The 15,342-nt window shown below is 42.9% G+C and overlaps 1 protein-coding gene across 1 annotated transcript; it reads right to left on the bottom strand.

The window, feature by feature from the left end:
• Positions 1–890: 890 nt before the first annotated feature.
• On the bottom strand, positions 891–15,026 carry LOC108666642. Its single transcript, XM_018153553.2, has 6 exons — positions 14,879–15,026; positions 9,589–14,544; positions 4,515–9,338; positions 4,050–4,227; positions 2,419–2,567; positions 891–2,118 (listed from the first exon to the last, which is right to left on the bottom strand). Exons 2-6 carry the CDS (start codon positions 14,542–14,544, stop codon positions 2,053–2,055), a joined length of 10,173 nt encoding a protein of 3,390 aa, XP_018009042.2. The 5' UTR covers positions 14,879–15,026; the 3' UTR covers positions 891–2,052.
• Between the last annotated feature and the right edge of the window lie 316 nt (positions 15,027–15,342).

Below are 15,342 nucleotides of genomic sequence, written 5' to 3'. Positions count from 1 at the left end.
GCAGTGGAAGAAATTATATCCGGCAACGAAAATTGTTATATTTAATTTGATGTAAATGAATTTACTTCCGAAAGTAAATAAATCCGATACTCACGCCAATTCTGAATATTCTTTGAAAATGCAAGTAAAAAATTGAACGTTTCTTCCCGCCAATTTCCTAAATTCACCTGGACAATAGATAGGGTAATATATTAGAAGGATGGTATCTCAAAACAAAATGACTAAAATATCAACCTCACGTGAGAACGGCATACTTTTCATTAAAACAAATTTAATCATGCATTTAACAGTAAGGTTACATTTTTATGTTAAAAGCGTGGACCCCACGGAGCAATAGCAATAGGATTATACATGTAAAGACAGGATGCCGCAGCTGCTCAGTAAGGATACGCTTTGCTGATAAGAGTTCTCCGTACTGAGAACTGCCGTGGGAGACGTCTCGAAAATCATGTCCAGTACCGAATTACGCGTACGGTCGTGGGAGAGAATACAGACTATCATGTGACCATCAATGGCACTACTCTAACATTATCCCAGCAATCATGTGGAACACGCATTAAAGCACTATCATGGGATATTGCATTCATGCCGAGTACTGAATTACTGTTACATTACAACTGCTGAGGGTAGTGATCTTAATTTCCATACAGAAAGAGATTAATTGCAATCATTCCAGTTGAAATTTCACACCAAAATTAGGGCTGCATCCTCTTTACGGGTTGTAAATTATTTCAAGAAACGTAGGATACACTAATTTGGGGAAATCTCTAGACCCGAGTTTGCCCCACGGAAAGACAGAATATCAATCAACTCAACAGCGAGATCAGTTGAGTCGCAGAAATGCATATATATGATATATATCATGGATGGGTAGGATAATAATACAAGCATTCATGTAATACGAAATAGTTTAGTAAAAGTGTAGTACTTCAAACAAGACTTGTCACTTACAAAAATATAAAAACTATCAGACCTTTTAAATATGAATATTTGTTCTTACAGAATCGCTACTTACAAATATGCCAAGCATTGTGCAATTTTCACGAGCAAACGTTGGTCTTATAATAATTCTTTATTTTTTCCATTACTTTATGGTTAATGAGAAAAATAATCAAGTGGAACCGTAAACGAATGAAGATATGGTAAGTTCAATATTGATATTCAATACATATCCGTATAAATTTTTGAAAAGAGAATAATGACTGGAGCGGTTCTCACCAGTACCAAGTGACCCGGTACGAAAATCAGAAGTCATAACTAAAATATTACGAAAACAGCCAACCAATCCGATTAAGATTGCATATAGAGCAAGGCTGAACCATTAGACTTGTTCAGCAAAGTTGATAAATTTAGCTTGGGACGTAAGTTACGATATCATTTGTTGATATGGCGCACTTACCACATTTTCTGAACTTGAAGTTAGAAGACATTACATACACATTCAACTTTGTACTAGCGCTTTCCTAAACAAAACTTATCCTAAACAAGAACCCGATAGCTGCTAACAAATATTCTCATAGCAAGTATCTGTGAGGTGGGGATTGGTAGTAACTCTAGGAGCGACAGCCGTTTGTGAGATGGTGATTGGTCGTACCTCTAGGAGCGACAGTTGTTTGTGAGATAGTGATTGGTCGTAACTCTAGGAGCGACAGTCGTTTGTGAGATGGTGATTGGTCGTACCTCTAGGAGCGACAGTTGTTTGTGAGATAGTGATTGGTCGTAACTCTAGGAGCGACAGTTGTTTGTGAGATAGTGATTGGTCGGAACTCTAGGAGCGACAGTTGTTTGTGAGATAGTGATTTGTCGGAACTCTAGGAGCGACAGTTGTTTGTGAGATGGTAATTGGTCTCAACTCTAGGAGTGGCAGTTGTCTGCGAGATGAGATGGTGATTGGTCGTACCTCTAGGAGCGACTGTTGTTTGTGAGATGGTAATTGGTAGTAACTCTAGGAGTGGCAGTTGTTTGTGAGATGAGATGGTGATTGGTCGTAACTCTAGGAGTGGCAGTTGTCTGCGAGATGGTGATTGGGTCGTTACTTGGCCTGTGAGATCGCTAAACGCAAGCGAGGTCACGATGTCCATGGGCAACTTTGCCGCGGATCGCGGCGCTCTGCAGCTTCTGAAAATAAAACATGATAAATTATCCACGTGACCTTGATACTAAACATGAACATTATTCAACATCAAGAGTGAATGAAAATCATAAGTCACTGCATCACAACCGTGACCCTAACGGCCTCTGACAACCACACATTGCACCTGGCCGTACTGACGACGTACACACAACGAAACTGACCGTACTGGTGACGTACACACGACGTACCTGGCCGCACTAACGACGCACACACAACGCACCTGGCCGTACTTGTGACGTACACACGACGTACCTGGCCGTACTTGTGACGTACACACAACGCACCTGGCCGTATTGACGTCGACGGATACGGTTGAGCTTTGCTGCCAAGGCCCGTCGCTGCCGCGCCTCCCGAGCCGCGGCTTCTGGCAAACGGGCCACCGCACGCCTGGTGCGCTGCGTCAGCTCATCGTACGACAACACTGGGCTCGCCACTGTGCATGTAATGGTCAATAACAACGTAGAAATGATTCGGCTAGAAACTTTACATTCCTCTAGAGGGGTGATCCCGCAAGACAAAGTGACTATCAAAATAAAAATTACGAAAAATTTTCAACATAATGGAGTTTACTAGAAAGAAAGATTATTGTAGCGAAATTCTTAGTTGTCAAAGAGTGTTTCACCAAGAATTAAAAAAGTCAAATAAAGTTTTAGATATTGTAGAAGAAATTGCTTTTCAGATTGGCAACGGAACAAGTGGGTGGCTTGTGTTGCAAGCCACATCCATTCCAGTGAGCGAGTGATGAGTTAGCGCTGCGTGTGCAGCCGAGGTTGCGCTGCACGAGTGCAGGGTCGACAATGCACAAGAGCGGAATTTCCCTTGAGTGTCTGCCGAACCGACTGACCCAAACTGCAGACCAACGTACAATATCTGCAGACCCAACTGACCGTATCTGCAGACCAACTGACGATATCTGCAGACCTAACTAACCGTATCAGCAGACCAACTGACAATATCTGCAGGCCTAACTGACCGTACCTGCAGACCCAACTGACCGTACCTGCAGACCCAACTGACCGTATCTGCAGACCCAACTGACCGTATCTGCAGACCCAACTGACCGTATCTGCAGACCAACTGACAATATCTGCAGACCCAACTGACCGTGCCTGCAGACCCAACTGACCGTACCTGCAGATCCAACTGACCGTATTTGCAGACCTAACTGACAATATCTGCAGACCTAACTGACAACATCTGCAGACCCAACTGACCGTATCTGCAGATCCAACTGACCGTACCTGCAGACCCAACTGACCGTACCTGCATTCGGCTAGAAACTTTACATTCCTCTAGAGGGGTGATCCCGCAAGACAAAGTGACAAAATAAAAATTCCGAAAATTTTTCAACTAATAGGAGTTCTCTAGAGAGAAAGATTATTGTAGCGAAATTTGCAGTTGTCAAAGAGTGTTTCACCAAGAATTAAAACAGCACAATAATGCTTCAGATATAGTAAAAGAAATTACTTTTCAGATTGGCAATGGAACAAGTGGGTGGCTTGTTTGTTGTGTGGGTAGCTGTGTTGTGTGGGTGGCTTGTTTGTGTCACGAGGAATTTAAAAACAAAGAAAATGCCAAGCAAATTCACCATATTGATATTGAAAACGTTTCGGAGTCAAGCTCCATCATCAGTTCGACAATCTAAAAATGATTAAAATCATTTTATAAGTCAAAATTCTAAGACATATATAAAACCTAAACAAGACCTAACATTATATAAAAAAATATCGATAAAAAATAAAATATCGTTTTCAATATCGATATGGTGAATTTGCTTGGAGTTTTCTTTGTTTTTAAATTTTTTGTGAACTTGTGTGTGTCAATAATGCGCAAGTACGGAATAACCGTTTAGTGTTTGCCGAGTTTCCTTTGATGTCTGCAGACCAACCTCACCGTATCTGTAGACCCAACTGACCGTATCTGCAGAGCACGGTGTCCAGGTGACGGGGGGACAAGAGGGCAGGGGGGAGGGTGGCCGCCACCCGCCAGTTGTACTCCTGCACGCCGCGTCGCGCGTGCTGGTGACGAACCAGCCGCTCCCGCCGCTCCTCCGCTGCCGCAACGAAATCCGGACGCCGGAGCCGGAGCGCCGCCTGCACAATCCGATAACCATTAAAAATTTGTAATAAAATTGATAATTAGTCATTTGAAAAAAAGTTCTTTGTACAATCTGTACGTAATTTTTGTTAGGCGATAGTTATTTAATCAATGGATTTTTCTATGAGTCTAAAAATTGTAGTCAACGGATTTTCGCAATAAATTTCTACATTATTAAGAAATATTACTGGTATAATGGTGAAAAACTGACTCTCCTAGCTGAAAAATCCTAATGCAGAAGCATAACATTCAAGACTTATCAGCAACATATATTTGTATTCACCTGCAATGATAATTCTTCTTTCTTTTCCAAAGCAGAAGCGCTTGAGGTGAGAGCTTGTGCTCCAGCAGCCAGAAGAGCTGCACTTTTAGTACCAACACGAAATGTAAAACAACTTTCTTCACCAGCCGAAGAAGGAACGTTGGCAGGTCGATTGGCATGAACCGAAGGACTGTTAGCAGTACCAGCATTGTCACTAACACCGGCAATGTCATCAGCATAAGCATTGGCTGTCGCGATGTCACCAACTTGAGATCTGCCACCGACCCGAGCATAATCACCGACACGCTCCTTCGTGGTAAGGCGTTCTTTTCTACCAACAGATGAAGCTCGAGAGCTACGAATGGGCAGATGATGTGCAGTTAGAAAATCTTTGTTCTTTCTGACGGCGCGTGGAGTAAAAACAGAAGAACTTTCGCTGCAACTCCGGTTTCGCCCATATTTTGACTTGAATGAAACGGAGTCTGGACCCGCAATGAGTGAACAGGGACTCGCACTTTTTTTAACTGACCGTCTGATTGCATGGTCTGTCAATCCAACTTTCATGACTCCTTTCCGAGACACGCCAGTTGAAGTTGAATCATCGTCTAATATCAATGAAGGTATGGCTCTTCCATACATTTTATCAGCTCTATTTTTCTTAGACCCAACTTTTATTTGAGTTTGGTAGCCATGGCTGCGACTAGCCAGTTTCATCGAAGGCTTGTAAGTTTCCCGAGACCGAGAGTTGATTGATTCTTCAGTGAGAGGTTGCCGGGTAGCGGAGCTCAGCCGTGCGGTGTCACGGAATGGTACCATTTCTGATCTCCCGCTAAAATTTTGCTGCGCGTGTGAGTCCATTCTTGATTTTGTGAAATTTTCCTTTATTTCAGAACGTTGCTGACGAGCATTTTCGTCAATCGCGGAAGTTTCAATGACACTGCTTTCTAGAAGCGTTTGATCTGGGGGTGCATTGAGGCACAGAAGCGACGTGCCTGTTTGCACAGCAACGCTGTAATGCCCCACTGACGATTCATCACTAGGGAAGACCTGTTCAAAATCTTTAGTTGAAACTTTATCTTGAAGAGGAAAGATTGGCGAGTCAGCGGAAACTTCCACTTGTCTGTTAGTTCTTGAAGGAGCAGTTTGCAATGCAGGGGCATTGCCAGCAAAGGAAGTAGCACGTGAACAAGCAACCGCCGATGTAAAAGTCTTTGTGTTTGTTATTCTTGTCCGTGTATCTTCTCGAGACGATTCCGAAAAAAAATTGTTACCAGTGTGTAGCACAGAAGCTGGAATAATGTGCGTAGACTTTCGGTCCATGTGACGACTATTAATATACGCAATACTATCATGACTAGACGAGTTCGCTTCACTAAGGCGAGTAGTCGGCGCGTCAGGAGTTTCGGATGAACTGTGAGGTTGATTTTGAAGAAAGTGCGAACCGTCTACGTTTATCCCAGGAATATTCTTGGAATTGACTGCTGATGGAGTTCTGAACTCGAATGCTGCGAGGGATTTTTTACTGGAACCACGAACTGTAGAAGTCATAAGAGGAGAAATGTCCTCGTTGGTGAAGCCGCGCACGGTTTTGTCGAAGCTGAAAAATGAATCTTCATTTTTCGTAAGTTTCTTTGGGTGAGAAGTACCGGCAGTTAGTCTCTGTGTAAAGTTCAGTTCGCCATCAAAATCGCAGCAAAGGTTAGGTGCTGCTTGAGATGAAACAGCAGTGTTAGTCCCTACGATTTGAAGTTCTGCTGCCTTACACAACACTTCAGAAGCATTTCCAACACCAGAAAAATTGTTGACTTCGTCTTTATGGGCATCGAAAGCGCTGTGACGTCCTGCAGCAACGTCGCTTGCTCCCTTTATACCATTGCTTTGTCTTGTGCCTTCTTCATGCGCGAATTCGTCGTCCTCAGGTTCAGTGAAAACGTCATAAGTGCGCTCACTTGCGAGTTCAACAGCGTCATCAAATGAGTTGTTTGACGATGCCGCGTTGACAACGTTGCTTAACGATGCCGCGCGCACGGCCGCGTTTTGTTGTTCAAAATTCGATAGTAAAGACATGAACCCCGATGCTGGTTGAGAGCAATCTTTGACTTCACGACAGGGCATAGACATAAATCCAGGATGCTGAGACGACTTATGAAGGTCATCAGGCGGCGACAAATGGGATTGGTTAAAGCAAGTCTCGGTTGGAATTTCTCTTACACTGCTATCATCTCGAATGGAATCGACATGTTGTGTCGCTTTAGGCGGACGGCAGCTGCAGTCGTCGCCTGGTGAAGCGTCCATTGGCTTAGAATTCATACAGCTAATGCCCTCTTCGACCGGGGGTTCATTGGAACTGTAGGGATGACCATATCTGGATAAGTCTTTATTATGGCTGCAGCCACTTCCAGAGGTAGCATAATCCTTCTTGGAGATCGATTTTTGTCTCGAATCCCAAGAGATAAGTTGGAAGTCAGGTTCCCGAGAGTCAATGCCAGAGTTGAGGCTGGTCCAGGAGCTGCTCATGTCCTGGGGATCGGTAAGATTTAGAGCGTCAACAGCTTTCTGGACGAGCTGAAGCTGCTGCACTTCAGCCTCCAGCAGCCGCAAGCAAGATGACCCGGCAGTTGAATTGAGGTTTAAATCGTCGCTGTGTAGTTTGCTGTCGCATACGCTTTGACCTTCAGACGGGCTATTCACTTCTGCATTGTCCGATGCCACTAAACTGCAATTTGCGCTCACAAATTTATTTTTGTCTGATTTGAATTGACGACCAGCAGATAATGAAACAGGATAATTAACAGTGTCATCTGAAATGCTAACGGGAGCAAGAAGAGCATCGGTCGCAAGATGGGGCTTCTGAGCGAGTGATGGATTAGGAACCGTTTCTTGCTGAGAGATAAAATTATTCTGGCCAATTTCTTCAGTTTGAATCTGTGAATCAACATTTTCCTGACTCTCTATATTAGGTAGTTTTCTAGAAGTTTTCGAAACGGGAGCATTTGGCGCCGAAGAGTCATTGATAGGATTAACCAAACGTGGACACACATCAGATGGCATAGCTCGCACATCGTTAAAATTTTTAGACTTGGAAATATGCTTCCTTCGATGGCAGCTTTTTTCAATGGTTTCTATGGTTTCACACTCAACAGTTACAGAGCGCAAAGCAAGGTTGCTTGCGCTCGTGGCGTTCTCGTTTGAAGAGGAACAAGTGCTTCCGTAGCTTCCTGCACTGCTTTCCGGCATTTTAGCAAGCGCACGTTCGAGTTTCTCTAGAGTACGCACATACTGCTCGATTTTATGGGCATAGCGTTGCTTCCTAGAAGCTGCCGAGCTCGATCTGTGGCGCGTATTTGATCGTTTGCTTGACTTATCACCGTGTGATGAGAGACTTTCAAGTTCACTGCCGAGGCGAGATGAGCGTCGAGTGTCGATTCCGTCAGCGCACGACAAGTGTTCAATATTTTTGTTACTCTGGGAGGAGACGTGGATGGTATCATTCTGCACTGGTAATGAATCCCGTTGCAGATCAGAATGAGGCGACTGTTGGTCAGGAAATGTCATAGTGGTAGTAACTTGCTGACCTTCGGCAGCGACAGAGTTGGTATTATTAAAGTCCTCGATTTCACCGCCATCAGTGCTAGTAGTAGATTTATTCGAGGTCTCTGCAGAAACAGCCACAAAGTTCTCTTTTGTTCCTGGGTCAAGTATTTGGTGTGAGCTATTAGGGAGATGTTTTATACCGCCATTCTCATCTGAAGAAAATATGGCTATTGAACCAAGAGCTGATGTCTTCGAGATAGAAACATTCGTTGAACCATTGAGGTTAGTTTCTTTGGAGTGTACAAAGTTCTTAGAAGAGTCTGAAAACATTGGAGATGTGCATGAAGAGACCTCAACAGGGCTGGGAGCATTTACTATCGAAATCTTATCTATCGCTGCTGGTTGACAAGATAGCGCCTCTAAATTTGGCGTGGAGGCTATTGCAGGAGCTGTTGCAGAAAGATCACTATCATTACATGACAAAGTTTCTTTCTGCCTAACATTTGATCTACCTTGACTAAAATAAGTTGTTTCGTCAACAACAGCCACGCTAGATATGGCAGTCAACTCGTTAGGTCCAATTTGTATGGCCACAAGCGAGGCATCGCGAACATCCGAGGCAGGATCGCCAGGGTTGTCGGCCGAGCGGATACTTGCATCACTCGCACATGGCCTCTCCTCAGCACTTGAGATGGATTCTGTCCCCATTTGCAAGGCGATGTCGACAGCAGGAGTTGCGACAGGCGTAGGAGTAGATTGTTCAGTAACGGATGTCTCTTTTTGTTTTATTAGTGAGGATTTGCGGGCGTTAGCAGAGCGCTTCTTCGCAGCAAGATGAACACTACTTTCAGCGTCGGATCCAGGAATCGGATGCTCAAGTGTATCTCTGTCTGAATTTAAGATCATATGACTATTCAAGAGTGATTTTTCTGCAGCAGCTGGGTTTACTACAGGACACGTGACGAGCTTCCCTTCAGGTACACAGCTTAATTCAGAAGTCCCGAGCGTATTTCCATCGAAGGCATTATGCATTTTAGAAGCCAATAACGATTGTTCATTAGTGACAGAATTGACGTCTGAAGGCGAACTGCACACCTCATCCACCACGTAACTTAGTTCTGGCGGACTCGACACTTTCTCAGCCAAGTCCTTCAAGTTACCAGCTGAAAATGACTGGTGACTACTGACAAGTTCTCCAGCAGCGCTCACAGGAGGGCCGTCACATTGACGGCATAGGTCGATAGATGCAGCGACGGAAGTTTCATCTTCTCCTCTCTGCCCTCGTCCAGACGCTGACCCAATGTTCCGATCCTGGGGAAAAATAGAAGAATTTCAGATCACAATATCCAATAATAAATATCAATGGATGAAAAGACATATTGAAAACCTAATTATTCATATCTCACAAGGAACAAACTTTTATGAAGGAGATTTAATTACGTGGAAATGTCCCTATAATCTTCAATTAAACGTTTATTATAGATATATAAATCATGTGCATATGAGCTCAATGTGGTGAATAAGGTTCTTTGTATATCAGATCACTAAACTAGGAGCTCACTGAATGACGGTCAAGGGCAGCAAAATCTTGTGATGGCGCGCAGTAAAATTCGAAGCTAGACACAGACGCTTCGTCTAGCCTGGGCTCGTCAGAAGCGACCGTCTCACAGGCACTTGCAGAGTCGTCGCTGCTGCGGTTCGGGGCTACCGTCAACTTTCTACCACCTTCCTTCGCCTCAACGTCGCCAAAATGTAAGTATGTAGTCGGTAATCTATTTTTTAGTCTTTTCTCGGTGCCGCGAACATTATTTTTATTTTTCTTAATTTCGGGTGGTTCATTTCTGGTGCTTGAAGCCTGACTAGATTCGCGGTAAGAAGTATCTATAGAAATTTGAGACAAGACTGGAATTGAATCCGGAATGAATTTTGTTGACAACCCGGTCAGTTGATGGTCAGGGTCATTACTTTGAGGATAAATTGTTTGTCCATCAGCCGAAAAAGCTGACACGTCTACTTTGCTTGTAGGGGAGATCCTGGATTGTAAAGACTTGAATTCGTTGCGATGTTCGATATCTTGGCTTGGACTAAAAAATTGTAGTCCTGAATCATGATCTGCACCAGAATATTCAGCGAGTTTGCGGGCGGTGTGAGGGTCGGGCAAGGAACTGAAAGCCTGGTCGCGAAGAGCAGCTCTCATGTTGGAGATCTCTTGGTCTAGTGTCCGAGGGCTACACGGGCAGTTGGCTATCCTGTACCCTTCCTGGACGTCTTGAAATCCTGGGACATTTTGGTGCTCTGCTCCAGTAGCAACTGTCATGATCGATGCTGATCCAGGAACTTTGCTGAAGGCTGACGTGTAATACGACGATGGAACGGGGTTTGAGTTTTGCCTAGATGTTGGACAAGCGGGAAAAGTCGATGTCAAGTTTATACTTTGGGAAGATGAGCAAACAGGGGCCATATTTTCCGTCATTAGATTCCTTATAGAACCAGCAAGGCGAAAGCAATCGCCAATAAGAGCGAGATTATCAGCACGGCCGAGACGCGGGCTGTCGTCAGTGATTTGCTTGAGACTGTCACTGGTCATGCGCAGGCTGTCATCCGCCGTGAGACAGGGGCTGTCTGTTTCTGTCTTGAAACTGTCATCTGCAGACGTTGTTTTCAATCCTGATTCCATGAGAATTGTGCTATTTTTAGGAATGGCTTGTATTTCACAGTATATTCTCGATTGAGTATCTTCATTCTTTAATTTTTCTTCACTTATGTAGGAATCATCTTTTTTATCATTATGCACAACATATACAGATTTTAATCCAGCCAGTTCATTGACTTTTTTCATTGCTGGAAGGCCAACATCATCAGTTCTAGAACATTTTGCTACCTCGGCACCAGCAAAAGTTCGCGCCTCAATCGTTCCTGACATTATAAAGGCAACTTCCCCTAACGAACTGCTGCAACTTTTCCTCCCAAGCACGTCACGGGAATCGTTCAAATTTGACTCACTCTCCCGCGTGGTGCAAAGGTGGCTTGAGGAAACCTCTGACAGGGAGCTTGAAGATCTGGAAGAGGCCATCAATGAAGACAAGGAGGCACAATAACCAAGCCCCGGTGACTCATAACAGACAGGAGGTGAAGCAGACATGGCATGGGTGCGCATTTCTGTTACAATTCCATGCTCCCTTTGTTCAGAATTATCCGACGAACCAGAGTGAGTTTCTTCACGGGCTGCGAAGTTGTGCTGGGATTTTGTGGTGCGTAGTGATGCAGTTGAATGTACAGGTCCTGAGTAAGCTTCAGCACACGCACGGGTGCAGTCAGTTTTAGGAGATTCTTTATTAAAAGGTACAACAGGCACAACTGACGAGTCTGCAACAGTACATAACTTATTAGGCGGTGCAAAAGATTTTCCAGATGTGTTCAGCTCAGCAACTCTAGACTTTGCAGTTTCCATTACAATCTCATCTTGCTGCAACGATGCCTGTTGCTGCTCTTTTATGTCAGAAAAAAGATCCACGAGGAGCTCCGCTACTTCTTGCTTGAGCTTCATCTCGTGCGCCCCATGTGATGCAGAGCCCACAAACTTGATGTAATCAATAAGCTTGTGGTACGCACTGCCTTCTAGAGAAGCTTCGGAAGAATTCAGCACGAGGCCTTGCAGGTGATGGAGCAGCTGCTCAGACAAATGGCTAAGCACGGTGTTCACACTTTCCAGCTCTGGAAGGTCCAGTTCAATGGTTTCCAGATCATCTACTTCCACGGCAACGTTCATTGAGTCATGTTTTGATTGAGTGTCGTTATTAAGCAGTAATTTTGTCATTTCTGATGGTTCTTCTAAGTCAGTTTTCATTACAGTAGGTCTCGATGGAATTTCTTCAAGCTCCGATTTTTTATTCAGAGTTTCTCTATCTTCACAAAGAATACCACGTGAATCGGGGACGAATGCAGCCGAGTCAAAGTACATCTTTGGCACGTTAGACCCACGATCAAAGTGAGTTGAGTCTAACTCAACGCAATTTAATGCTGATTTTTGACCAAGCAAGGATTCGTTTTCTTCGACTGGTGATTTCACACGACCATCCAAAGACCCACCGAATGTGTGGGGAGACGTTGATTGGCCTAAAGCAGCATCAGCTATAGGATACTGAGTGAGGTCAGTAGCAGGAGAAAATACAAACGATTGCGAACATAAATTCGTAGTATTTGATGACTGAACGAGTTTTAGGGGAGTGCGATTTGGTGAGGAGTCTGCACTTGCTTCCAAACGTTCAAAAATTTCTGTAGACTTGTGTGATGTTCTACAAGTTGGAACAGTGCTCTTGACAGCCTCCGTGCCATGGGAATTAGGTTTACTAGCAGATCTTCTATCAGAACTAGAATGAAAATCAGGTGCAGAAATACTTTCTTTAGTGCGAGCAAGATTTGTGTTCAAGCTGATCTCTTCGTTATACTTGCGATAGGAATTTTCAGTTGAATTTTTTGCAAACATATCAATATTTTTAGCAGTAATAGACATTTCTTGTTGGCTGGAACTATGCATTTTACCCATCTCGAGAGTTGAACTACTTCTTAATTCATTGAGGCTGCAAGATTTCAAGTGTGGATGAACGAATTTAGCTGCAGTTTTCATAACAGTTGGGGAAAAGTGACTCGCAGATGAATATTTGTTAATCCTTTCCCGGTCTACCACAGAGCGTTTTTTAGGTTTTCTGCGCAGACTACTACCAGTTCTTGGTCTTGAAAATTGGTCTTCCTCACTGGAGTAAATGTAAATATTTCTATTGGATTTGAAATGATCTTTTTGTGGCAGAGATATCTTGGATGCAAGTCGCGTTTTCTTGAGTCCTTCACAACCAAATTGATCCCTGGCATCAGTAGATGAAGCATGAAATTTTCTTGCAGATTTCTCCTGAGCCAAATGTTTCCTCCTACTCAACACCACTCGCCGAGAATCATCTGGGGCAATGTTGCTAACAAATTTCCCTATAGTGAGACGTTCAAGCGTACTCAGTGATGAAGTGCTGGAATGTTTCTTGTTGGCAACCCCACCATACCCAACGTCTGCAGCAGAGTCCCATTCAAGTCTTTTACTTGAAGCTGCTGATGAAATTGAAAAAAGCGAAGGGGAAGTTTCTCTTTCTGACGATTCAGGAGGTTGTGTGGACTCAACTGACATGAGTGATGCCAGAGATATCTCTTGCTCACTGACGACAGTTAGAGGAGCTATATAAGCACTCAACTCTGTGAGCTTGCGTCTCGGCTCAGCACTGTTACTGTTCCAACTGAATTCAGAAGACTGATTTACAACGCTATCTCCTGTGTTTAATTTTTGAGAAGCTGATTGTTGACTTAATATACCACCAATCTCGAAATTTGGTTTCAAAGTTTCAGTACTCAATGAGGATGACTCAATGTTACTTGTGTCTAAGAAGGCAGGTGACAGATTATCAGCGTTTGAGTCACATTCAGAAGAGTGCATCATGAATACAGACACCGGAGAAGCAATATTTTCAGTGTCTATGTCTTGTTCAGGAGAGGAGCTAGGGAAGGGAGTATTTGAGTAGCTGGAACAAGTCTGATGATCATATTCATGACTTTCAAGTTCTTTGCAGACTTGAGGTTTACTTATGACAGTGCTTGTGCTGTCAGTGTTTTCTGATTGACTGCCCAATGAACTGGATTCCTTGTCAGCTAACTTCTTAGAATGAGTCAGGAAATCTGACAGACTAAGATCAGATGGTTTAGCAGAGAGATGCAAGGAGCCAGATGATTTCATGTGTAAGTTTTTTGAAGTTAAAATTTGCTCATCTGCAACAGATTTGCTGCAAAACAATCCATGCTGTGTAATGCATGAAGCTACATTTCCATGAGGTCTTATTTTATATTCCTGATTAACCGCAATTGAAGAAGAAATTGTTGGAACAGATTTGCCTCCAAGTTTTACTGTATTTTCCGAGTTTGACTGTGTCCTTCTTGTCATTAATTTTGCAGCACCACATTGATTTCCAAATGCATCTTGTGAGCAGGATTTTGTCTTGGATCTTGGGACAGTTTGCTTCAGTTCAACAAAATCAGAGGCATTGTCCAGTACTGAACATTTAAATGTGTTTGTGGCAGCATGACCAGGGCCACAGACTTCATGTGTTTCAGGCCCCCCTGGCAATTTTGTGGCCCCTCTGATGCAAAACATATCAGGATGATCAGTAATTAATTTAGGTGCAGGAAGCTTGGCTGTAGAATCATAGTTAAATATCCTCTTGTTTTCCTGATAATTTGACTTGCAAGAAATAACATGATTATCACTGGAACATGTATTTGTGCTTCTTAACATTTTTGTTTCTTGGTCACCTTTGATAGGTGAAACGCTTTCCGCATGTGAAAATTCATCCGCATTCCTAGCGACACTGAACTCTTGCTTTTCCAGACTCATTTGTTCAAGATTTGGAGCTAAGGCTCCAGTGATGGAAGACTGTTGACTGCTGTGCAGGTATACTTCAGGAAGGCCAGCACCCCCATCCATCTGGAATAACACAGTATGGTTAATGAAAATATTAGGAATAATTCAGATTAATAAAACAAATATTAGATAAATTAGGTAATTAAATAAAGCTAATTCATCTTATGTTACAAATTACTATGTTACATTAATTCAATTATAATATGATTTTTTCACTTTATTTTGATGGATGTTATTACATGAGCAAATAGAAATATTTAATAAAGTTAATATGAGAGTCCATCAAAAGATAATTTAAATTTACTAAATAGAATAAGTCACATCTATCACCATTAGTCATATACAGTAACCAGAATAGGGACTTGACTTTAGTACAATTTCTCGGCATTTAACTTACAAGAAATATTGGCTACTGCCAATTCAGCAGTTCAGGAATATTCATAATAGCCGAACAAGGCTTGTTTGAGAAATATTTGCACGAGTAGCAAGAAATAATTTACAGCAGGTTTCTTGATCACATTTCAAGCCACTACACAAAGAGAGATGAAAGCTGAAAAGGAACAAATTGCTCATAAATCATTAGGATAACTATTTAAAATTGTTCCACAACTCTTCAGGAGCCTGAACTGTTAGCTCATTAATCGTGAGGCTAACCATTTGAGTATGTTTCATAACTCTTCAGGAGTCCTTACACTTAGATCATAAATCACAATACGTAATAAGCATTTAAATTTTATCACTTTTCAGGAGCCTGAACAATTAGCTCATAAATCATGATACTACGTAACCATTGAAATACCATTCATGACTCTTTGAGGCCCAACTTTAATGCCAATTAAATCCAATTTGTTGATAGGCAGT

The sequence above is a fragment of the Hyalella azteca genome, unplaced genomic scaffold, assembly GCF_000764305.2.
Source record: "Hyalella azteca isolate HAZT.00-mixed unplaced genomic scaffold, Hazt_2.0.2 contig8686, whole genome shotgun sequence".
Classification (NCBI taxonomy): Eukaryota; Metazoa; Arthropoda; class Malacostraca; order Amphipoda; family Hyalellidae; genus Hyalella; species Hyalella azteca.
Note: the sequence above shows the minus strand (reverse complement) of the source record. Positions and strands in the feature narration are given on the sequence as shown.